Raw genomic sequence first — 27286 nt, 5'->3', positions numbered from 1 at the left:
AGTGCCACCAAGCGGAGTCTACGTGGCCTATGGAGGCGGCCATATTTGTCAACTTGGATCGACAAAATTAGCTAAGAAAATCTGTATATATCGCCATTGCCTTTTGTCATCTGCTCCCCAAAACATTTTCAGCATGTTGTTTAAACCTTTGCAATTCGTCACACTAGTGTTAGCTGCAATATGTCAAGTTGGATGCGACGAACACGACCATACAGTAAGTAAACCTAGTCGGTTGCCGGTGATATACGTTTGTGTGATACATGGCATTTTATGCAGTATTGCGTCGTTCCGATGAGTTTTGCAGGGTTGTTGCTATTCGATTTGTAGTGCAAATAAAGACCTAATATCATTTTGATCATCAAGTGAGCTGACAAATAATTAGTTTCATGTGGACGAATGCTGTTGTATTTTTGGTTGTCAACATTGACGATTCGTCCTGACATCCGCCTAATGTGAAACGTCATCGGAAGAAAATACCCGTTTACGAAAAATCCAAATGTTGTCATAAGCTTTGCGTTGATGTTTCATCTAGTCATTTTGTACATGTTCTTCATTTTGTATTGATGGCGAGGCTGAAGGAATATTCAATGTCTTCACTTTGGAATCTTGCGTCGTGGACATGCAGTTGCTATGATTACGAAGCCCATGATTATAAACTGGAGTCTCACATCCTGCTCCCAATCATTCCTGTCTTGATTGTTTTAATCCAAATGAAATGACCTTACACTGATTATTTGCTGTGCGTTTGTGTATTCATTACGGTATAGGATTTATTGGGCAGATGCTTATCACTTATGAATCCCAGTAGTCACTATGTATGCAATGGCTTCTAACTTCAGTGCATATCTTCCATGATCTAGTTATGCATTTCAAGATATGCAAACACGTATCTACCTGTATACCCATTTTCATGTTAAATACATTACTGTTTTAATGTGCATGGGAGAGGGGACAAAGACAGGATTACCGAAAATGCAAATGATATATGTTAGAATTTTCTGAAATTGATATGTTTATTGTTGTCGGTTTCATTTAAGTCACTGGAATAGTTTGCTTGTCATTTTTTATCATTATTGTAGTAAAATGTATGCAGTTGTTCACATATACCATGTATTTATCTATGGTGTGTACTTCAACTGTCAAACTGGCAGGCCCAAGGTGAAAAATTTGTTATGCAGAGGCTCTGAACAATGTTGGTTGTTTAACGCCGCACTCAGCAATATTCCAGCTATATGGCTGCAGTGTGTATATAATCGAATCTGAACCAGACAATCCAGTGATCAACGTCATGAGCATCGATCTGTGCAACTGGGATACAATGACATGTGTCAACCAAGTCTGCGATCCTGACCACTTGATCCTGTTAGTCACCTCTTTTGACAAGCATGGATTGCTGAAGACCAATTCTAACCCGGATGTTCACAGGTCTCTGAACAATGTAACTTAGGACCAGTAGGTTATAAGTTTGACTCTCAGCTTTACCTTAATCCTGATTATCCTGAGTAAAGGATTAACCGATAACGTGTTGATTGATCAATTACTCTTATCTTTCTTCAAAGGATTAACTGCCAATATGTTGATTGACTGTTCATTATAGTCAAATTAAATTATTTAAAGAAAGGTGAAAATCATATAAATTGTTGTCAGGTGTGCTATCTTTGGTGACCAATGAGACTATAAACTTTGTGAAAAACCTGAAACAACATGCACTAGGTTGCACTTAGGGCGTGTGTGTTAAATACAATCAACTAGATATTACAGGATATTACAGCCTTTTCATAAATTCACTAAAACAGATAATAATAAATTAATTATGCTGGGATTATGAGGCAAAAATATAAAGATGTATATTTTTCCACTGGCAGATGAAGTTAAACTTCAACAGGTTTTGATTTGTTATCATAATAATCAAGATGGAAATATAAATGAGAAAAAAGACATTATTTTCCAATGAATTCCCAGACAAAACTGTATTTCATCTTTGTTGATCAATGTAGGGATACGCCCTTCTACTGCCATTTGCGCTTGCAGTTGGCCCAATCAAGAATTCTGGGATATCATCCGGGTACAAAACTAACAGAAGCAACAATCAATCCCGGGGAATTGCTCTAGATCAGTGTCCCTTTCATCCTCATTGGACATATCGCAGACAAAATACCCATCCTGGCAGGATTATCTCCACCTCTCTGCTTACGTATGTCAAAAGCTAAGAAATGTTAATGTTGTGTTCAACATTACTAACTTAAATGGATCATCAATACACAGCTAATGTCTCTCCATGTTGGTTCTATTTGGGCCTAAGAAATAGAATGTTGTGGTTCCGATTACCCGACAGACCCTTGAATTCTGGTGCCCAGCGGTATGAATTAAATAAGTTTTCAGATACCATTGTTTTTTCCCGGCACCGTCGGGCATCGACCATTCTGATAGAGAAAGTCGTCATGATGGCCACAAGCTTTATTGAATAAACAATTACACATTGATTAATGTGTTATTAGTTCATAATTTACACTGTAAAAAAAACAACAAAAACACACACACACACACACTAAATTAGTAGATAAATTATTTCCTTTGAATTTAGAAAAGTTATCAACCCGTTAAATGCAAGTTGAAGATTTTATTACCCGTTGTGTTTTAGTAGCAATGGATTACTCAGTGAAGACAGCCTGTTTCATGAGACAGTAAGAAATTGAAGCTCCTGTCTGACTTGGTATACTGATTCCAAGCCGACCACTCCTCGTTTCATTCCCCTAAATCAAAGACCAGCCAGGGTATCTTGCAATACCATCTATTAACATCCTTTGGTACAACACTGCCTTATGGATGGTGTGTCCACAATATCACCCTTGGTGTACATGCTGAGTGCTGATATATTTCCTTATTATTTTCAGTATAGTGAGGCTGATGAGGTTGTGTTATGGATGAACACTGTGGGTCCCTATCACAATCGCCAGGAGACGTACGAGTACTACTCTCTCCCATTTTGCCGTGGACCTAAGGAGAGTATTAGTCATTACCATGAAACACTTGGGGAGGCCTTGCTTGGAGTTGAGCTGGAATTTAGTGGGGTTGACATTGACTTCACGGGTAGGTGTTGTATTCATCATACTGTGTGTGTTTGATACATGTTGCAACATACATTTTTTTGATGTGCTGTAATTTTATTTTCTAAGCTGTTTGCCTTCATTAAGCTTGCCATATGCTTTGAAACTTACCAAACTTATCTTAGAATTCACAGCTTGCAATTTTGTACATGCATCTCTCGTGTGATGCTCGGTTTTTTAACCCTGATTTTGGAATCTCTGAATTTTGGAGTGATTTGCTTCAAGTTACTTTGAGCAGGGAAAACCTCCCCTATATATAAAAGTAATAATATCCTATTACATAACTCTGACATAATGATTGATGTGATGAAAATCTTTCTTACTACAGCTGATGTGACCAAGACCAAATACTGTTCAGTGGACTTGTCCGAGGAGAAGTATCAAGCCTTCAGCTATGCTGTGAAGAATCATTACTGGTACCAGATGTACATAGATGATCTTCCTATATGGGGTAAGAACTGTTCAGACTAACACTTGTAATTGGTCAAGAATAAGATATATTGGATATACTGTGTATGACAGTAGATTACCTGGATTTTTAGGACCAGGAATTTTTGTTTTGTATTAGTTGGCCTGTGATAATGAGAATATTTATAACACACCTTTTCCAGGCTAGATATTCTGCTCAAAGTGAACAATCTGATTATTACCCTGGATAATCCAAGCTCTCACAGCTTATTTCACCAGGTACCCATTCTCTGCTTGGTGAACAGAGGCAAGTTTGAACAAACTCACTTGCCTAATGTGAGACCACATGTATCACATGCTTTGTTGTTGGGCAGGACTGAAGTCCTAGAAACTCGCACACAGTTACCCACCCAAGCCCTCTCCACCCCCAACCTTGCTTAACTGTAACTGATTTGTGACCTGGGCTCTATGCACAGGACCTCACACACCTCCTGTGTGACATATGGAGCTGAGAAAAAATCAGTACTTTCAGCATTGATTCACCTCACATTTTGGTGGTAACACTCGGATGAATCTATTATGAATCTTGCAAACTCTTCACTTCCAACCTGCTCCTGTAAGATCTTCTTAGGTGTTAAATTTCTATCAATATGCAGGTTTTCAAATCAGTTCATTTTCTAGGATACTGACTGTAATGTATATTAAAAGTGGTCTATTGGTAGATTATTTCATTTGGTAGAGATATACACAAATGTTAAAGAACAAATAAACTTTGGGCTGTTTTGTACTCTTTTAACTATTACATATGAAAGATTTGTGGTTAGTCTTATGCGGAACACCAAATTCATTCTTAGAAAACTTGTGGTTAATTAGTACCGAGTGATTAAAAGTTGCCTGCTTCACTTTCGCCCGTCAACGAAACCACAGACAGGTCTGAACTCTGTCGCCAGAGCACTGCAGTGACGTCATATGAGGAAGGATTTTCAGTTAGTTATATAAAAAGTGTGTAGCAAGCTCGTCATTTTGATTATTTACGACATCAACGAAGACATGCCGAATCATTGCGTTGTCGTCAAATTGCTCCTAGGGGTCGGGCGATGGTGTTGCCATGCACAGATTTCCACAGGAGCCCGCAGTTTGTGCTAAATGGGTTATGTTTGTGAGTGCAAAGCGAGCGTTGTGGAAGCCTGAAACTCTATCTTACTTGTGTTCAGGTCGCTTCACGGAAGTTAAAGAATCAAAACTACTTACTAGTTGTAGTAAAATATGTATATGATTGATGGCCATAAAGATTTTCCATGACACAACTTGTAACATAACGATTTCTTCCTCGGAAGCGAGGTTGTGGTTGAAGTGACAATAATACTGTAAGCAAAGTATTTAGTATTATATTGACACCCATCTCGCTTCCACAAGAGAAATTGCTATATTAAAAGCTATGTCATGCAAAATCCTATTGGCCATCAATCAAATACATATTTTACTAACAGTAGAAAGTAGTTTTGACTTTGTAACTCGGTGAAAACAAACCTAAATATCATTTATCCTCAGACTGGCGGATGTTCGCGACACAGCGCCGCCATTTTGAAAATCGTAAAGTCACGGCCTAAAGTCTGTTAGAATTAATGAGATTATGGTTTGTTTTCATCAAGTTAGAAAATCAAAACTACTTTCTACTCGTAGTTAAATATGTATTTGAATCATGACCAAAAGGATTTTGCATGACACAACTTATAACAACGATTTCTTCCACGAAAGCGAGGTGGGGGTCGAAGTCACAATACTGCACGATAAATTTCTTGCTACATTCACATGGTTAACGTCACCACCAGTATGTAGATACTAGTCAATGTACGTCTTTATATTTGGTCTTATAATCCTAATTAGTTTATTATCATACTTGTATGCATTTTGAAACTAAATTAAGAGCAGAAGATCTGCTGATACTTATAGTGAATTTATAACATGACTGTAATATGACAGTGACATTTTATAGTTTGCCAATGTGAATCATAATTCGCACACACATCATAGTGTATGTTGTCTGTCTCATTACACTTCACGGCGAAAACAGTGATTCTGTTGAATGCTACGACAAATGAATAAAAACAAAATGCAAATATTAAAATTAAAATAGATTAAAGTTATAGGAACAATGTCAGGCTATTACCTTGTTTGAGGAATGTATCCATCAATATCCACAAAAATGAGTGATATGCCATTCATCTACAGCTGTTCCAAGTGATGTGTCTTTTAACAGTCTAATATACGAAAATGTGACATATCGTTTCAGATATTTCACATGTGTATAGTCTCATTGGTCATCCAAGATAGCACACATGGGAACTAATTGCATAATGTCCGCCTGTCTTTAAAAAAAGTAATTTAGTTAGCCAATAATGAACAATCAATCAGTGTATTGGCGGTTAATCCTTTGAAAGAAGGACGTTTTTTCGGAGACACAGACACGACAGTGTATTCAGTATAGATTAGTAAATCTACATACATACACACTACCTTTTGACAAATCTGCTGTGCAAGATAAAAGTAATTAATCAATCGGCGTGTTATCGGTTAATCCTTTGATCAATGTTTATAATGTTGAGTATTTACTCCACAAGAAATGCCAAATGGGAACCTTTGTCGGGTATTAAAATGGACTCTGTGCGTCCGTCCGTCCGTCCATGCACATTTGTCTTTTCCGGAGCAGAACTCTACACCTGTTCAATATTTCTTCACCAAACTTGGCACATGGATAGATCTGGTGGTGCACTGGTGCCTTTTGGTAGTTTTGGAATTCTGAATAAAATATTTTGGCATTTCCATGGCAAAAGGTTCGACTTAGACTGAAATTAGTGGTTGTGCTCTTTTTCGGAGCAGAACTCTAAAACTGTTCAATATTTCTTCACCAAACTTGGCACATAGATAGATCTGGTGGTGTACTGGTGCCTTTTGGTAGTTTTGGAATTCTGAATAAAATATTTTTGGCGTTTCCATGGCAACAAGTTCGACTTAGACTGAACTTAGTGGTAGTGCTCTTTTCCGGAGCAGAACTCTAAAACCGTTCACTATTTCTTCACCAAACTTGGCACATATATAGATCTGGTGGCGTACTGGGGCCTTTTGGTAGTTTTGGATTTCTGAATAAAATATATATAGTTGTAACTCAGAAACTAGGCAAAGCAGGAGACAAAATCAAATGACAGTAGATTGTGAGAACATATAGCTTTAATTTTTCATAACAGTTGTCACGATTTCAGTTTTATACTAACCTGTAAACAAGATAATTGACCCCCTGAAATGTACATGAATTCTGCATCAGCCCTCATATCTATTCCTCATATGACGTCACAGAGACGCGCCGCTCTGATTGCTTGAGATTTCGTTCGCGGGTGAGAATTGTGCACTGTTGTCAAAAAGGTCGATTTGAGTTACTTAAAGATTGAAATGAGTAGTTTTAATGACGGGGTTTCATTTATAATGATGCCAATTAGTGATTTATGTATTTGTACCCCTTAGAGTATATGTGATCTTCAAAGAAAAGCTGAAAAAATCCTAGAAATGTCTTTTCATTAGTATCCTGGATTGAAGCAACAAAGTAAGCTCTAAATGTTTGGCATCACAGTGATATCTGGTTATTTGTATTTACCGGAAACATTCCAAGGTTTTGTTGAGCATTGTTAAGATGCAGACTTCAATAGGTCGTTTCTGAAGTTGTTACACCAACAGCTCCCTGAGATTCTGTCAGGGAATAAATAATTAATGGCATCAAAACACTTGAATTGTAAGCTTAACTGAAATAAAACACCAGCCACCTGTCATGATGTATTATTATTTGAACCCTGATTTCTGAATATCAGTGATTTCAAGTTAATTTTTTTCTGAGCAGGAGCTGGTGGTCATATTTTTGTGAATATAAAGATAACGTCTGGTTGCTTCTTTATTAGACATCGGATCTGTAGTTTAGTTTCCAAAAACTTTCAGCAGTTGTGTACTACTCAGGAAAAGGAGGTGGCACAAAGCAGATAGCCTGATTCAGCTGATCTAATGATAATTACTAGGGCTGGCTATAGATATAGAGATTGATTAATGTGAACCGAAATCAATATATTTCTTGTAACAGGTGAACTATGACACATATATGTATGGATTACTGACAAGAGCAACATTCTTAACATAATTTAAAAGCAGTCCGGAAGAGACACAACATTTTGTGTAGAGTGTAAATTGAAGCGTTATTTCATCAAAATAGTGTGCAAGATATCAGTTACACAATTTTCATTTACATAATCATCAACAATACTTTCTATTGATGATATTTGGGAATTCTCATTCCTTCTAGCCAGCCCTAATAATTACTAATGTTAACAGTTTGATTCTGTCAACAGGTATTGTTGGTGAGATCGAGGAGAGTGGAGATGGTCTGTATATCTGGACACACAAGAAGTTTGACATCGGTTACAACACGAAACAAATTGTTGATGTCAATCTTACTAGTGAAGCTAAGGTTAAGCTTGCTCCCAACAAGAAGATTTCATTCACATATGAGGTAAGTAGATGTTTAGGAAAGCTTTGTATAAAAGTTAGACACACATACAACTACTTCTTGTAAAGTGGGTGTAGATCAGAACGTCATACTCAATATCTGTGTTTTGTGTTATCTTATGTGTTAGCCTGACAACATGGCTGTGATTCTCAAATCAATTATATGCTTGTCACGACTGGATTATGTACAGGATGTTGCTTGAACATTTTGGAATTTCTAATACATATGATTGATAGTGTAATAACTTGAGTTATCTTGTTATTTACTATTTGCTACTGTCAACTGTACTTTCATTTCAAGTTTTCATCTGTACAATTAGTAACACCATACAGCATTTTAGGCTACAGGTCTTGAAGTCTAAACTGGAATGTAATGATTAACCCCTACATGTAACATATTTGTAACAAGGTTTGTTTGGTTATATAGGTGAAATGGCATACATCAAAGGTGAAGTTTGAGGACAGATTCGACAAGTACCTTGACCCCAACTTCTTCCAACACAGAGTAAGTTTTATCCATCATCTCTCACTGTGTGGTTGATCTTGCTGGTCAAAGATATTCATATCAGACAAAGCTTCAGTACGAAGTTAAATAGCAAGTTCCATCTGTTGTGTGGTTAAGTACTTAAAATGATAACTTTCACATTTAGGAGAACTTCAGGATTTTTTCGTCTAGATTATCCAACCAGTGTGTGTGAAGGAACCTGCGCCAACAGAATCTCTGTTTTGTGGCTTTTTGATGCTATTTTCCACTGCTTTGTCTGGTCTCAATCACTTCCAGGCCTCCACTATACTGTTTCATATTGCCTTCTATGGCAGTGCTCTTTATGACTAAGGATGGTGTCATAGTACAGTGGTTAAATTATTGGGTTGTTGTTGATGACCCAGGTTTGATTCCCCACTATGTCTAAAGCCATTATTGGTGCCCACTGATGTTCGAGGAATACTGCCTAAAGAATGGTGTACACATACAACTCTGTGTATTTCAGATCCACTGGTTCAGCATCTTCAACTCCTTCATGATGGTCATCTTCTTGGTGGGGTTGGTCAGCATGATCCTGATGAGGACACTGCGCAAGGACTACGCCAGATACAGCAAGGAGGAGGACCTAGATGATATGGTATGTCCCATGTATAATATGTATGTTCTTACACTATAGTATTGCTGGATTATTGCTATAAGCGGCATAAAAACCTTATTCATTAAGGTTTGTCAGGTGCTTACCAGTAGTTGTAGGTTTCACCTTAGTGGTAATGTCTAACGCCTGCAGCACTTCAGGCCTTCGTCCGTTAATACTGATACACCTTGAACAAGTGTAATTAGATATAATTATTATTCACTTACTCACACATGTCAATTTGATCTTACAATGGATGGAAAAGAGTGGTTTGACTACAAAACTTGGACAAGATTGACAGTTCTGGTGGGTTGATGACACTATTAATGATGGATTTGCTGCAGCATAGTTAAAAACTGCTGTTCATGCATTGGTGTATATCAAACATTACATACAGTATTGAAACATTACATACAGTATTGAAATAATGATTTGTTAACACCAACCTTTGAGATTAAATACCTATGTTCTGAGTGTGAAATTAGAGTGCTACATACAATTCTGCATATTAAATCCCTGTTATGATGTAATACATTTGAACCCTGATTTCTGACTGTCGGTGACTTCAAATCTTATCTTGCTGAACAGGGATATATGGATACTTGACATGATGTTTGGGGATTGATTCCCGGTGAAGGGCAATAAATTCTGTTCAGTTGTGTGTGAGAAATATGGAACTGTTTTGATCTTGTGAATAACTAGTTCAGAAAGAGTAAGGAAAAAAATAGAGTTGCCCTTCTTATTTTGAGTTTACACAATGCCTTGGTGGTTATGTTTAGAAACCTATTTTGGTAAGTTTAATGTGTTTTTCTTTATAACATGTAAAGAATGTTGAACCTCCTTTGTAATTGACATGCAAATGCTCCAATTATCCCTGTCAACAATGCTCTTTTACAAAATCTGTAAACATTAAAAGGCCAAAACCAACAAGGACTTCCCCCATTTTCTGGAGATAACAATTGTTTTCCTTCAGCATGAAATTGTGTGACTCTTTCGGCCGACATTAGATAATGCTTTGGCATCCTGGTTTTTCAAAGATAGGAATCCTGAGATGCACCTTGACACAGAACCTTAATGTTCATGAATATGTCTGACATTTATGTGATGCTTATAATATCCTCCCTGTGCGAGGATGTGCCTGTACCAACATGTTTTGGTGGTAAGACCAGCTTCATTGATCAGCTGGTCAGATTTCGTGACATGGTTACTTTTCAAATCCCTGTTATGATGTAATACATTTGAACCCTGATTTCTGACTGTCGGTGACTTCAAATCTTACCTTGCTGAACAGGATTGGATATTTATACAGTGATGTTACATAGTTAATTTTTTTAAACATATAATTTCAAATGTGGGGCTTAGAAGTGTGATGTTTGCTAAGATCATGCTAGGAAATAGTTTATTTGGGAAAGCTATGTTTATGATAATTCTCTAAATACCATTGCTGCTATTTGTCCCAAGGCCATCAGTCCAGGTTAGTTTATCTAATCGTAAATTGTGCCAGAAGCACTCCAGGCTTGTTAGGAGATCTCTTTAATGTTATCAGTATTGAGGTTAGTAAATGTTAGTAACTCTCAACTGCTGCTGAGAGGGTACAGGTGACGAGGTGTGGCATTTCTCAACCCCGTTTTTTAGCTCTTACAAAATTATGTGAAATAGACATTAGAATTTTGTAAAATCAAAGTGTTACTTTTACAAACTAATTATTACAGTATTTGGGGATAGAAAGAAAGGAGTAAATTTACCTATGTTGTGGTAGTAACCAAAGTTATATCCATATCATCAGTGTAGGAAAGATGTAGAAAAAGTTATATCAGGTCATATCAGTCCTGCCAAAATCTAGCCTGTCCTCCAAATATAAGTAAAACACCTTGAATCAGGTTATAATCATTATGTCAATGGTTTGCTAAAATTCAAACAAATTTAACCCGTCCTCCACAAAATGTCTCGGACTTTGTTTACACTGACTGAATCAACATTTGACATAAATGCCTAAACATTTGACATAAAATGTGTGTCAGTAAGATCAGGGAGCTGGGCAGGAAGTTTTTACTTCTGGTTGTTTGCTCTAAAAATAAGACCTATAAAATCTGATTAGTTTGAGGATGTATTTTTGGAGGAAAACAACAATTTCAGCAGAGAGTTAGTGCCCCTTTGTGAATTGTACATCAAAATATGAAATCCCTGTTATGATGTAATACATTTGAACCCTGATTTCTGACTGTCGGTGACTTCAAATCTTATCTTGCTGAACAGGGATATATGGATACTTGACATGATGTTATGGGATTGATTCCCGGTGAAGAGCAATAAATTCTGTTCAGTTGTGTGTGAGAAATAAGGATTGTTTGATCTTGTGAATAATCGGTTCGGAAAGAGTAAGGGAAAAAAATATATAGCATTGCCCTTCTTATTTAGAGTTTACACAATGCCTTGGTGTTTAATGTTCACCAACCTATTTTGGTCAGTTTAAGGTGTGGTTTTTTTTCAAAAGTAAAGAATGTTGAGCCTCATTTGTAAATTGCCTGGCAAATGCTCATATTATCCCTGTCAACAATGTTTTTTACAAAATCTGTGAATAAAAAAAGGTCAAACAAACAAGGAATTCCCCCTTTGTTAGGATAACAATTGTTTTCCTTCAGCATCAAATTGTGTGACACTTTCAGCCCACATTAGATAATGGTTTGGCATCCTGGTTTTTCAAAGCTAGGGTTCCTTAGACGCACCTGGACACACCTGTTCATGATTATGTCTGACATTTATATGATGCCTATAATATCCTCCCTGTGCCAGAATGTGTCTTCACCAACATGTTTGGGTTGTAAGACTAACTTCATCAATCAGCTGGTCAAACTTTGTGCAGGGACTTACTGGATGCGAATTCCTGCATCCTGCACACATAAAAATTGACAATGGATGCAATGAAATTTAATAGTGCGTCTACATGGATGCAGAAAAAGTCCAAATACTTTTGTTTAAATTTCAGTCAAGTGACAATAAGTTATCACCGAGTCTGCTACTAGCCGGGTTATGGTATCATTTGCAATTTAATTACTGTAACAATGTGATGATCATGATGCACAATACAATATCAGTAACTGAATTGCAACAATGTTACAACATAGTATTAATAGTAATATTAAAGTGTTGGGGACCCCCATTTTGTAGTCAAGGACCCCTGAAAATTAAGAGTGTGAGTCCCAGGGACCGTCAAATACAGGACTGAAGGAAAATCCCTGTTTGTGGCATAGTTAGTTACCCTGACCATGGTGACAGTATCAATGCTTATCACATCAATCACTGGATTGATTGGTTCCCACGTAATTTTCAGGCTGTTAGTTAGAACGTTACGAAATGCAGTATTTTAGAACATAGTGCATACACAGCCTCCACATGATTCAATTACGATTTGATAATTGGACACCGTTCCATGGAATATGTATTTTGTCAGCCCTTTGAGACAGATCTGTTTTTCTCACAATGGGTCATGAGTCATAAGATTTTCTGTAAGATTTTCAGTTCTGCTTTCCAAATCCCTGTTATGATGTAATACATTTGAACCCTGATTTCTGACTGTCAGTGACCTCAAATCTTATCTTGCTGAACAGGATTGGATGTTTACATTTTTCTAAACATCATTTCAAATGTCTGGGGTTAAACATTTTGTTAATCATCATGCTAGTAAATAGTTTATTTTGGAAAACTATGTTTTGATAATTATCCCCTGCCGCACGTTTAGCGCGAAGAGTGGAATATAGTATTAGGTTCCGTCTGTCCGTCCGTGCTGAGGACGAATTGGAATATCTTAAGAACCGCTGACTAGATTCTTTTCGTACTTGGTACCTATGTTCATCACAGTATGCGAAAGGTTCCAGTCAGGTTTGGTGACCTTGACCTTCATTTCAGTGTCACAAGGGACAACGGTTTACCTTTGTCAGCGAGATATCTTAAGAACCGTTCATTGGATTTTCTTCATATTTGACACCAGGCTTTATCTAGGGAAGCCACAGGGTCCAGTCGATTTTGGTGACCTTGACATAATTTTCAAGGTCGCAGTGACCCTTTGAAGAATTCAGCATCTTCACCTACATGTTAAGCTTGTCAGTGAGATATCTCAAGAACCATTCACTGGATTTTCTTCATAGACTTTCAAGACTTCTCTTGAATGATTTTTGATAAGCAATTTCTTTATTACTATTTTTTTTGCATATTTCATACACCATCAGAGCTCCAGATAAGATTTAGCTCATGTGGGTACTGTACCCACTGTATTTTTGGGAGTCGATATTATGAATGTTGAGTGGGTATTTCATTTTCCATTACCCACTTCTTTCAAATATGTGCGCATTTCAGTCATTTTACTCATCTAAGTTAAGTATTATGTCATTGAGTAAGTTTACTAAACAGGTATGTTCTGCCTTATGTCATACCTAATCAAAACCAACTTAGATATATAATGGAAATGATTTCATAAAAAATCACTCATCCTATACTGACAGTACAACACTAGTCCTATACTAACAGTACAACATGATAGCAATCGATGTCTTTTAAACTTTTTGCGTATCTAACATTTTAAATGCGTAATTGGTACGCAACAATTATTTTTCAATGCTTAATTGGAAATTTTCTATGCGTATTTTACCCGGATACGCAGCTTATCTGGGCCTCTGCACCATGTCAAGGTCAAAGTGAGTCTTGAAAATATTTGTGTGTTTGAACAACTACAGAACAAGATAGCAAGAGGTTGACTGGTCATGTTTTTGTTGACATTGAACTTCATCTTAAACTATGACCTTCACTTTTATTACTTTTTAAGTTTGATTTCATAATTTGCGGCTGGGGATTATCACCTTTGTGACAACTGCTTGTTCTAAATACATATTACATTTGCGCCAGCATCTTCTGTATGGAAACAGGAAGCTACGCATGGAATTCTGTACTTCTGGTTGTTAGCTCTAAAAACAAATGTGAAATCCAGTTTGTTTCAGGATGTATATAGGGATGAAAACGGTAATTCCATCAGATGGTTAGTGCCCTTCTGTGAATTGTACATCAAACTGTGAAATCCCTGTTATGATGTAATACATTTGAACCCTGATTTCTGACTGTCAGTGATTTCAAATCTTATCTTGCTGAACAGGGTTAGATAAGTTCTCGGATAAAATAACATTTATTGATATTCATACTAATTATTGCTGCCCTGCATAGCTCGTTCCAGAGAAATAATGAATGTCCTTTTTCTGATTTAGCATCTGAAGCAAAAACATTTTCTTGTATGTCTGAGCAAATGAAAACATGTTCAAGTCCATTCTGTTGTTGTTAACAGGAAAAGGACCTTGGTGATGAGTATGGCTGGAAGCAGGTTCATGGTGATGTATTCCGACCAGCGTCACACCCCATGATGTTCTCTGCCCTCATTGGCACTGGCTACCACATCGGCATGGTCTCCATCTGCGTCATCACATTCGCCATCGTCGGAGAACTCTACACCGAGTAAGTGCTAGCAATCAAGTACACACATGAAACACTCAACAAAAGTAGTATATTACATTTACAGGTAATTAGTTACCTGAACAACTTCACTTTTGACCACTGAAGATCCAGGTTAGAATTCACCTTCGGCAACCTATGTTTGCAACCTGTAAGAGGCAACTAAAGGTATCTGGTGTTGAAGCTTGCTGATTTGGTTGACACATGACATTGTATTTCAGTTGTGTATATTGATGCTCATGATGTTGATCACTTGGTTTTCTGGGCCTAGATTACAGACCGTTTCTAAGCTCTCTTAGCGCTAAGATAGTCGTAAGTTAATGTTAATGAATGGCACTTACGACTATCTTAGCGCTAAGAGAGCTTCGAAAATCTAGGCCCTGGTCAGGACTTGATTGATTACAGACCGCCACCATACAGGGATAAACCTGGCTCAGAAAAGATATGACATAAAATCTCACATGGGACCAAAAACATGAGATTTTTCAAATCTTATGAGATTTAACTGTTCATGATCGTTCACAAGAAAAGGAATAAACGACAAATAGGACATTGTCATATGTATTTAACTCTTTCAACACCAGTCAACCAGAGGCATTTACTACCATGACACCTTGTTCCCAGAGACTCTGAGGTCATAGATGAAGCCTATGTTTATCAAGGAAAATATCAGCTTGCAAAACATTATTGCTACTACATATCATTCACCATTTGAAAGGTCTAATCCTACTGTTTATAAATATGAAATTTATTTTTAATCATATTATTCAAATAATACAACTTCAACGTAAATAAGTTAATATTTAATGAAAATGCAAGCTTACACATTCATAATGTCCAGTTAAACCACGAAGGGAGCAAAAAATGCGGCGATTTTTTTCCATTTGTAACATGTCATAATATCCCCTTACCTTTTTCTTTTATATTTTCATTTTTACGTAATGGGAAAATTATTATAAACAGATTTCTGAAATAATATGCATGGTCGTCTGTTTCCCGATACCAGTGGCTTTCCGCTCGGTAACGTGATACAACAGTGGGAAATACCTCCGTTTTGGAAGCTGCGTAAGAATAACATGTGAGGCAATTCGTTTGATGGCAGGTATCGGTCGAAAGCTCTGAACTTCAACAATATCACTGCACCCTTGCCAAGAATATTTTCGCAGTTGTAAGAAGCAATTTTATTGGCAAACTCTGTACAGCGTCGCACAGTGCATAAACAACACAGTACTGCGAGGTTCAGAGTTTACCATACTCCTTGCAGCGCAGCTCGTTTTGTACAGCACTGTGTAGCGATGTTCGAAGTTCCATACCAGAAGTTATGTTTCGAAGATTACAAATAGGAATATCTTTGACAGAACAAAATAACGACAAAGCCTTTCTCAGTAAAATAGATTTAAACACTTTATTTTTTCTAATCGTACAGGTGAGCAGGATGCGATTTTAAATCGCGGCAGATAAATTTAAGTGCGATTTTATAGCAATTGATGCGAGAAAATCGCGATATCGCGGCCCAAGTCAATCCCTGCCATGTAACTGGAATATCGCCGAGTGTGGCATTAAACAACAAACACACAAACAAATTACTTGAAAAGTAGTCCGAAATGTCAGTTTCATTTGACAAGACAATTTAGAGTTAAACAAACACTGTAGGATCATCAGTCCCACAGTTGATTTAAACTGAGTGGTGTAAGGTACATATCTCACTGAAGAATGTGTTGTTTCAGGAGGGGGTCACTGCTCAGCACTGCCATCTTTGTGTATGCTGCTACCGCCCCTGTCAACGGCTACAGTGGAGGTGGCCTCTATGCCAGGATGGGAGGTGAGTCCACTTGCTCATGTCTTCTTGTGTCATACAAAGAATTCATAATGAACAGACTGTTTCCATGAGAGAAAGGATTCTTCTTTTTCGAACAATATCATGAATAATGATACAAGTAGAATAAAGAAACAATTGCCTGTTTAAAGAATGCATGTGCTGACAATTTAGATATATTGATAGTTTTTCCATTTCAATTCATTTTATGATATGTTCTGTAGATTGCAGATACCAGTAACTAAGTACCAGTGATATTTAGTGTGTAATGACTTGTGTATCAGGTAAAGTGTGGATCAAGCAGATGCTTATGAGTGCCTTCCTGCTTCCCTCGCTGGTGTGTGGGATGGCATTCTTCATCAACTTCATCGCTATCTACTATCACGCTTCCAGAGCCATCCCCTTTGGCACCATGGTAAGTAAAACAAACCTTCATTCATAGTTATCACTTGCAACACAATAGCTGGTAGTTTCTTGCGTACAGACAATGTTAGGCTTTTCATACATGAATGTCACTGATTGGCATGAACAAATTCTAAGGTGACCAGGTTCAAAACAGCATACTGTAAAATGTTAGTGTTTGAAGTCCATATCCTAATTCGTTTTTTCAGACATAAGGTCTTGAGTTGAATATCGTCATTCCCATTCATGTTCATTTAGCGGATGTCTCCATATATTATCATGGTTCCCAGCTTTAACATGCTTTTAGAGTTTACGTACTGTGGATGTTGATAGATATAAAAGTGTACCTTCTGCTGTTATCGGATGGAATTCTTAATCAATCAAGTAACTTGACATAAGTAATGGGATAAGGGAGTGTTAAACATGTTTTTTCTACAAACCTTTCATGATCCTTGAGTATGTAGTAATGTTGCATATATTTCTAGGTTGCTGTGAGTTGTATCTGCATCTTTGTGATACTCCCCCTAACCCTGGTGGGCACAGTGCTGGGCAGGAACCTTGCTGGCCAACCCAACTACCCCTGCCGCATCAATGCGGTACCCAGGCCCATACCAGAGAAAAAATGGTGAGTCTGTTTCCTCTGACGGGTTACCTCATGAATATTACTTTGAACAATATATCCAAGGGAAATGTGTTGTCTCTTAAAATGAAAGACTTTATGTATGTGGAGATGTATAGGTGCTGTTTAGATTGCTCCAGTGTTTAGTCAGTAAACTTGTGAAAATATCAATGGCTTATGTGTTGATACAAGCTCATTATGAATTTAATCTGGATTTGATATACTCCTATTTGAAGTTATGTCGCCATAAGGAGACTTTTATCAACCTATTTTGTTGATACAAATAGTAGGGCTGTAACAATGTATCAAACTATCGATACATTGCAGTTCTTGAGTCGCCAATAGCGTTTAATTGATGGTAGAAACGAAAAACTATCGATGTATCAATAGTTTAGTAAATTGACTTCCATTGATAAATGCGCAGTGCAAAATACAGGAAGTACCCGATTCATTCACTTTCATTTAGAGTTATCCGCCCCTGTTACCTCTTAACAAACTTGATCTGGGTTTAAAGTTTTTCGTCAGTTAAGAGACCGAAACTACTTCAGCTTGTTTTCATTTCCTATAAACCATACATTCATTTGGGAAATGACTTCAAATGAGACAATTCAAGGAGAGAAAAAATATTGCAATAGTATGTTGCAATAGACTATAGCTATGACAATAGTTGTTTCCCCCTCAATAGTCACCCCTAACAAATAGGTACCTTCAGATTTTAACTGCACTTTCTTGTAGTAATGTGCACTCTGTAGTTTAATATTTGTAATTGAGACAAATTAATGTTGTTAGCAAATGTAATTCAGAGGAAAGTGAAATACTCAAAATCAAAGTATGTTCCAGATTGTTACAAATGTGTTTCTTTACACTGATATTCTGTTGCCAGGTTCATGGAGCCCGGAGTGATCGTGGTACTTGGAGGAGTACTGCCATTTGGCTCTATATTTATTGAAATGTGAGTGATAAGCCCTCTTTACAATGATATCCATCATGAAATTAGAACGATTTAAATAAATCTTGGAAGATCCATTCTTCACTTGGAAGTCGTGTACACAAAGGATTTGATAGCCGTCATTGGTATGTTGAAACCGAGATATGCCCAGCCACCATGATACTTTTGACAAGTTGATAATCAAACTCAGATATACCGTTGGATGTAGATGTTTCATTACTTGGTCATTATCCTTCAAAATGTCTTAAAATTTGGTCTGTGTTTTGACCTTGTTTGGACTAAGCTCTTAATTCTATGAACTCAGTGAACTTTGTCATAGCTGAATTTTACAAACTAAGATGACGAAGCTTAAATTCAAGATTGTTACTCTGTATGGGGACGACCGTGAAGATCCGGGGTAGAATAGGTCTTCAGCAACCCATGTTGCTACATGTGAGGGTTTCTTTTTAATATAATTCAAATACAGTCATCACCCTTTCATGATGATTAATTTTTGAACCCTGATTTCTGACTGTCAGTGATATCAGCTTTTGTTCTGAGAGGGTGTCTATTGCATGAATCGACCTACACAGTTGACCTAGAGCCGGATATTGTATGTTATGTCTGTCTGTTTCAGGTATTTTATTTTCACCTCATTTTGGGCCTACAAGATATACTACGTGTATGGCTTCATGTTCCTTGTGTTCGTCATACTAGCCATCGTAACCGTGTGTGTCACCATCGTGTGTACTTACTTCTTGTTAAATGCGGAGGACTATCGATGGTAAGTTCATGCAATCAAAAATCGGAAACTTCAGTGAATGTCTGGATTAGCCTTTAGCAGCCCATACTTGTCATAAGACTAGAAGTAATTTGTATTTATTACCCACGTGGTCAATGTATGGGGAGTTGCATACTAATCTCGTACGTCACACGAGTGTCGTATCGCGTTGACCTATGTCGTAACGACTTGACCTGAGATTCTAACGATTTGATTGGATAACCTATGACCTCTCAGTTAGGTCATGTTGTGACGGAACTAATTGTTCATTCATAACAAACGTGTGAATTCGTTCATTCTACAACTTAGATGCATTGTTGGCATGTAAACATTGCGAATGTTGCCGTGTCGCTGTTTAATTGTGAGTCAAACTGAGACATGATATCCGTCGAAAAACATAAACGCAATGTTTCCACCAGTGATGTTAGCCGAGGGAAGCAGTTGCAAACCAAGAAACGGGGTGCTACGGAGTAGTTTACTGAAGGAGGCTGTACGAGAGGCGATGACAACTGACATGCATCGTGACGTCGGTTACCAAGGGGACAGATGAGAACGGCGTAGTGACGTCAATACAGTGTGACGTCATGCAAAAGTGTACGTCAGAACAAAATTCTTCCGCAACCTCTTTATGAAACCGGTTTCGGTTTGAAACCACAACAATACCAAAACCAAGCTCTTTTGTCAATTTAATGCTTGTAAGACAGGGTAATAAATAAAATACCACACTCGGTCTCATTACATACGAATTGTACGAAACTAGTGACCTTCCTATGGTTCCTGACCTCGCTTTCGCTCGGTCAGATACCATAGGAAGGACACTCGTTTCATATAATTCGTATGTAATGAGACCTCATGTAGTATTCTCTATTTACGTTACCTTGGTTGATATATGTTATCGTATCGTTTACCAGTTGCATAAAGTGATGTCAGTCACTGGATTGTCTGGTCCAGATTATTCACATGCCATGGTAACTGAGTAGTCATATTACCCAGTATGGTGCCAAACAACATTTATAGCATTCAGGTGATGAAAGGGAGATAATCAGTTTTGTGATTGCCTTAGTTAGCCTACCTGTGTTATAAGGACTTTCTCTTAATGCTTCACATGCCACTTTACCTTGTGATATTTTTTATAGATGTTTACTGGTAAAAGTAAATAGATATCAGGGGTGGAAATAACTTTAAAATTGATAGTGTACTCCGGTACAGTGGCACATGTAATGTCACTTGCCCTGATAATTTTTCCACTATATCGACCGTTTTCTTGCTGATTTTGTAAATAAACAACATAATTAACATTGGAAAGTCAACTGGACACGGTACAGTGTGATATACAAATGTGCTTGCCCGACAGAAAAAAACACTGGACTCGGACGTCGGGCAATGGGTTATTTCCAGCCCTGGATATGTACAACTTAAGTATGAATAGTTTGTGCTGCAGCAGTTCGGATGAAAACTATTACTTGTTGATCTCTGTTATGATGATTATTATTTGAACCCTGATTTCTGATTCATCAGTGATTTCAAACTTAGTACTGAACAGGGAGACATATATGCATTCACATATACATACTGATCACATATTTGTTCTGGTGTTATGTGCCATAGGGGTGGTGGGGTTGTCTAGTGGTTAAAGTGTTCAATTCCCCACATATGTACAATGTGTGAGGCTCATTTCTGGTGTCCCCTTCCGTGATATTGCTGGAATATTGCTAGAAGTGGTGTAAAATCAAATTCAGTCACTGGCTATTATGTGCCTAAATATGAACCACACATTACAAGCAGAAGCCTGTGTTGTCAAGCTGATTCCAGCGTGGATGATTCCAGCGTGTATGATTCCAGCATGTATGATTCCAGCATGTATGATTACAGAACAACTCCTTTGTGTTTCAGGCAGTGGACCAGCTTCCTAGCTGCAGCTTCAACTTCAGGATACGTCTATCTCTACTCATTTTATTATTTCTTCTTCAAAACAAAGTAAGTCATGATGCTAAGGTGTAGTTTTTCCTTTTTGTTGAAATTATCTTTGATAATCGATATCTAAAAAAATCCTTGCGTGACATTTTAAATCTTCATAAAAGAGAAATTCTCATGCTACTAAGCTTATAAAGGGGCTACAAAAGCCAGCCTTCAAGGATATATTAATATATACTTCTGGTCCTTTTGATATATAGAGGCAAAAAGTATCATCGCAGCAACGCCAACATTGTGCTGGTAGTTCGACTGACTATTTCTTGAGGCTCTTGGTTTTTGTGTCATTTCACTGATAAGTTTATATTTGTTTGTTGCAGAATGTATGGGCTGTTTCAAACAGCCTTCTACTTCGGGTACATGGCTTTGTTTAGTATTGCCCTTGGGATAATGTGCGGTAAGTGGAATATTGTTCACTGGTCAGGGTGCAGGACCACATTCTCTAAAACACCTGCAATTGGCAGTGCAGTTTTGTGCCAGAATCATCCAGTAATGGGTTCCATACTTGTCGTAAGAGGCGACTAACGGGATCGGGTGGTTAGGATCGCTGACTTATTTGACACATGTCATCGTATCCCAATTGTGTAGATTAGTGCTCATGCTGTTTATCACTCAATTATTTAACAAACCAACCATTAAACAAACCAACCAACCAGTAATGTGTTCAAATCCCAGATTCATTCTTTGTCAACACAATTCCAAGGTTTGGTTCGCCTCAAGTGGTAGTCGTGTATTAAAATATCTTGGAAACCCAGTATAATATAATTCCTTTTTGTGCAGTACCATCAGTTTGTTGTAGCCCATATATTTACATTAGAAGCTATCAAAAGTGTTGAAATAGGCTGGCAGATACCAGGGCTTTTCACATACTGAAGTAAATTTCTGAGACATGCTTCACTTTAACCCTTGTTCTGCCATGCTGTGACGTAACTGAAATACTGTTCAAAGTGGTGCTAAATGCCACTCGCTCATAATGAAATGGAGTAAACAGAAAGTCGTGAAAATTAAGTTGTGTAAGTAAAGTAAGAAAGTACCGTTCAATTTATTTTTATTTAAAGTTATGTTTTACCTTACCTGATGCTACACAGTGCTTCCCTGCCTTTACCTAACACACATTCCATCATACACAGTGTTTCTGCTGGCATTTTTTTACAGTTGGACATTGTGACGGGCTAGCCTTTGTAAATACCGGTCATTTGTAAATTTTAACGGTCATGTGTTCACGCTTTTCGTTGTGCATGAGACCTTGCACCCTAACAACCAATCTGAAACGTTGAGGCTATCACAATGAGGCAATGCCACTATTTTTAGCCTGGGGTTTTCCAAAACTGCTATTTTTTATTTGACAACACCAACAGCCTTTGAAATTACAGGACATTCTAATTTTGTACCAATCTAAGTCCGGAATATTCTGGATAACGGAAATACTGATACGGTGAAAAAACTGAGGTTTCATGGACCAAGATAGATAACTCAGGGGTACTGGGGCATATTGTCAATCTGTTCTTTATATTGTCCCTCTGTTTAGTACTGTCTGTTAGGCTAAGGTAGGGAAACTGAAGCACTGTGCAGCATCAGGTAAGTATACAACCATTGCATTTATCCCAAAATGATATTCATTTTATATGAAGTTTGAAAGTTACATTTTCAAACATTTCAATACACTTTTTCTTGAATTCTACAATTGATGCCCACTGTTTATTTGCTTAATTGGATATTTTGGACACAGATTTTATCACAAACAAGTTCTTATCGTTGTTCTAATCATGTGTTGCAGGAACCTTCGGCTATGTAGGAACCAGCCAGTTTGTGAGGAAAATATATTCTACAGTGAAAATTGACTGACACAGCCTAGTAGTGTGTGTATGGTGGAGAAACAACCCACACAACTCAGCACCGGGGAGGGAAGCTTAGAAGGTCCTGTGGTGATCAGCAACATCTTAGTCAGTACAAGTCTGGATGTCACCAGTGGATAGACGGACCTGAGAAACCACATGCAGCACAGATTCACTTGATGGTTGTTGTTACTTTATTGGAGACTGGCTGTTGACAAGGCCTGGTTGATGTATGGGAGCTGTTGTGATTATCTCATCGCTCCTACCACATAATACAATAAATGCATGGATATGTAGACTGTTGGTGGGATGATTCTAATATTGGGAAAATTGATAGTTATGTACTGGCTTTATTTTTTGTTGGCTGTTACTTTTTGTTGGTTTTGACATAATTTCTATAAATTTAGCTGTAGCTATTCTGTAGGTTAATTGTGTACACATAAAAACCATAGAAAAACCCAAACATGTATATAGATCTAAAACTATCTACTTAGCAAGCTTGTAAAAATCATAAGAAATCTTATTTATTGAAAAAAGTTATATTTAGGAAAGAAACTTTGAAATCCTGTGATACAACATATCATGAAGATTTGCCAAGCTTTATGATATGGAAGGTAAAGTTTTTGTGATAGCTCCTCCTTTAAATGTGTGGTGAGACAGATACAAATAGTATTGCTTATGTGTGACTATCAGGACAAACTTAAAAAATGATCAGTGTCTCACATTGTGTATCTTGGATAAATGGAAAAGGGATATGTGAGAGTAATATGTTTTGATTTTTCCGTAATATTTTTGGTAAATTTTCGATCATTTTCTTCTGATCCCAACGGAACGCCTAGTGAAGGATTCTGTTTTTAAAATGTATTTAAATTTTCACATCAGTTTGACTCAGTTCCTTGGGGTATTTTTCGAAAGCTGGTATTGATTCAAATTAACTGCAATAGAAACCTGTGATAGCAGGTAGTAGAAATACGACCAAAAGGTCCTTGCTATCTGAACGTTAAATAGTAGCAGAATAGTTAATATGCAGAAGAATTAGTGTCTAAAACTGATTAATGTGCTGAGATGATCTAAGTGAATTTGGAGGTTGGAATGTTGTAGAATATTGAACAAGGTTTGTGTATCGTGATGTTGCACACACAATGAAAAAGGGATGGAATCATAAGGATTCCTTGGAAAATTGTTTGTAATGTATATTGTTGAGGGCAAGTTCCATTGATTTTATAATTTTTAGTTGAAATGTTTTGTTGAAATATTTACCTATTCTAGCAGTGACAGAATGTTATGTCGTCTTTTCAATTGTCTTGCTTGCATGAACTGCATGTGTTTGGTGCAAGGTTACGTACAATGTGTGGTATGAAAATCTGTTAGACTTGGACCAAGATCTGTGGTACTTGCACGCTTACAACATTCTTTTACAATATGCTTTTTATGTGCTTACCGAATCCGTTCCCAAATTACCACATGCTAAGACATTTGTTCATGATGCAGCTTTGAAATTGTTCATGAAGTAAGCTTTTCTGTTATCAAAATGTACAATAGTACTGACTTCTCAGTCAGTTTGCCTTGGTTGGGCACTTTGTACACAATGTGGAAACATTCAGGCCTACAACACTCCAGCGCTGTTGTTGCAGGAGCTGAAGGGCCAAAATAAGCTTGTACAAATTAGTGTTGTTTCATTTAATTATTGGAAATTCTAATTCAGATTAACTGGCATGTTTTGCTTCTGGTATGGTCCGATTTAACTTTGTTTCATTGGGTTTGGTGAAATTGCCAATACCACCCTTTTTTATGTTTTTTCTCCCCTTTTTTTTTTGACATTCATTGAGTTTTCTAACTTGTACAAACAATGCACATGATCTGTACATAATAGTAGCTGGCGTGTATTTAATTCGTGCCCATAACCCAACATTGCATCATGTATTTAATGTCCATTACTCAGCTGAGGCCTATGTTCATAGAGTGAATGGGGTAAGTGGGTGGTATTATGTGTGGCTGAATGTCTGACCAATCCATTGGGATGAATTGCAGTTGGTAGCATCTGATTCATCATGTACATAGCTGTCACACTTGGTGATAGTTGATCACAGTTGGTATGCTCTTGTGAACATGTGTAATCTTCATTACAGCATCATATTTTATATGGCCTTCGGTCATATCGTGGGTGTTGATACTGTTTGTCCTAACAACAGCATGGTATTTCCTCAACAGCTCAGTAAGTTGTGTATTACAGAAATTGACATGAAATCGACGTCTCATTTCGTATCTCTTTCTAAGTGTTGCTGATGTAGAGATGTAATAATTTGGTAGATGATCAGCTGTACATATATTCTATTTTTTAAATGGTTCTTAACATTTGGATTATTATTCTACCATGTTTATAGTGTACAATAATATCTGAAGGGTTGAAAGCTAATTTGGTGAATGTTGCTGTTTGCAACATATTTTTTGACCATTGTGTAGTCTCATCTCAACATGCTATGTACAGACATGCTACACACTGAAAGTTGTGTCAGTACTCATGGGTTCTACTGATATCTGCTATGTAAGTGTTCAGCTACATTGCAGAAATAAAATGTAAGATACACTGAATTGTTGTCTTTTCTTATCCTAATTTACAAAGGGGTGGTTGGGTATCCTGGTGGTTAAGGCGTTCACCTGTCACGCTGAAGACCCGGGTTCGATTCCCCACATGGGCACAATGTGTCCTCCACCGTGATATTGCTGGAATATTGCTAAAAGCACTGTAAAGCTAAACTCACTCACCCTAATTTACAAGAAATGCGAAGACCAAAATTTCTGCATATTTTATCGGATATCTATTTTTCAGTTCTACACACAACCTGATTCTCATGTTTATATACCTGACACACAGTGAGAATCAGGTTTTATGTATAATTGAAAAAACGAGAATATCCCATAAAATGTGCAGCAATTTTGGTCCTATGTGAAATGACATCTGATTATCCCTTGGCTATACAGATTGATTGAGGAAGGATGTAAAGGAAAGAATGCACGCGGCAATATACCAGCTGTTCTGTCGATGCGACAAATATGGTACATATACCTAAAGCTGGACCAGCTGAGCAGTTACTAGAACTTGTACGTTGAAATGTCGTGTGTCGTGTAAAGTGGCAATTGCACTAACGCGATTGTAATTCCCATACCTTTACGTAAATTTGTGGCAGTGGAATTGTGCAAGGGCATCCAGGACACTATAGCTGCAAAGACACCCTGCCACAACTGATGTTCGTCAACATATCCAAACTGGGGTGCTATTTCTCCATAGGTGAAGGTGTGGACATTATTTGCCATCAAGGGGCGGTGGGGTAGCCTGGTGGTTAAAGCGTCCTGTGTTAAGCCCATTTCTGGTGTCCGATATTGCTGGAATATTGCTAAAAGCGTAAAACCATACTCACTCACTCACTCTCACGATGACCCGGGGATCTTCATCCAGCATGGTACATTGTTCAGTAAACTATACACATTATTACATGTAGAAAGTGTCAGGTCAAGCACTGATAAGTGGAGAAACATGGGGCTATGGTTATACCACTTTTAGATTGATTTTACAGAGCCAGGCTTATATTGGGGACAACAGTAGGAAGTCTTGATGCTATATGTGATATATCTTATGGCTTGTGCTGTATTGAACATTTATATATTGTGCAGGGCAGAGTTATCCCCCTTTGACTACACTACCATCACTTTCCCAACAGCATTTATCTTGTATGTGTGAGTGTTCACCTTGGACCTCACTGATCTTGTCGAAAGGGGGATCAGGGATTATTCATAAGTCGCCCCAACTTTTCAGACTCCTTTCACATTAACTGTGCCCGGAAATGTTACTGTCTCCTTGTTGCCAGGCTAAAGGGTGCCATTTGAAGGTAGCGTATGGATTGTTTTGCTAAAGAATGACATACCTATATGAAGAAAATACTTGTCATGTGACTGGAATATTTCTGTGGTTGTTCAAGCATGTATTATTGTTTCTTGGTTTATCAGCACTCAATCTGTGCCTGCTGTGTTCATCAACGTGATATACTTCTAAGCTGCATCACCTCACTTCCACATGGAGCTAACATGTGATGCACCTCAATACTGTTCCAAATAGCCTCATCCCATTTTGTCAGAGCGTAATATGGGTACAAGTTAATGTTCTTGATTTCATGAAATATTTGCACATATTTGTGGCTTCTTCCATTCATACACTTTGTAGATGTCATTAAAAGGGGTTAACATTGTGTTACAGGATTATGACAC

General features: G+C 37.5%; 1 protein-coding gene across 1 annotated transcript; it reads left to right on the top strand.

Annotated features, from left to right (window-relative positions):
- Nucleotides 1–25610, top strand: LOC124266635 (transmembrane 9 superfamily member 3-like). The gene is made up of 15 exons (XM_046701436.1): nt 1–214; nt 2895–3090; nt 3436–3558; nt 7904–8064; nt 8488–8565; nt 9050–9181; nt 14508–14674; nt 16399–16493; nt 16772–16902; nt 17375–17514; nt 18392–18460; nt 19074–19220; nt 21111–21194; nt 21509–21585; nt 22966–25610. The coding sequence occupies exons 1-15, from the start codon at nt 134–136 to the stop codon at nt 23031–23033; spliced, it is 1749 nt and encodes a 582-aa protein (XP_046557392.1). The 5' UTR covers nt 1–133; the 3' UTR covers nt 23034–25610.
- Nucleotides 25611–27286: the final 1676 nt, after the last annotated feature.

Source organism: Haliotis rubra, unplaced genomic scaffold, assembly GCF_003918875.1.
Source record: "Haliotis rubra isolate DU_JTF1 unplaced genomic scaffold, ASM391887v1 Scf127, whole genome shotgun sequence".
Classification (NCBI taxonomy): Eukaryota; Metazoa; Mollusca; class Gastropoda; order Lepetellida; family Haliotidae; genus Haliotis; species Haliotis rubra.
Note: the sequence above shows the minus strand (reverse complement) of the source record. Positions and strands in the feature narration are given on the sequence as shown.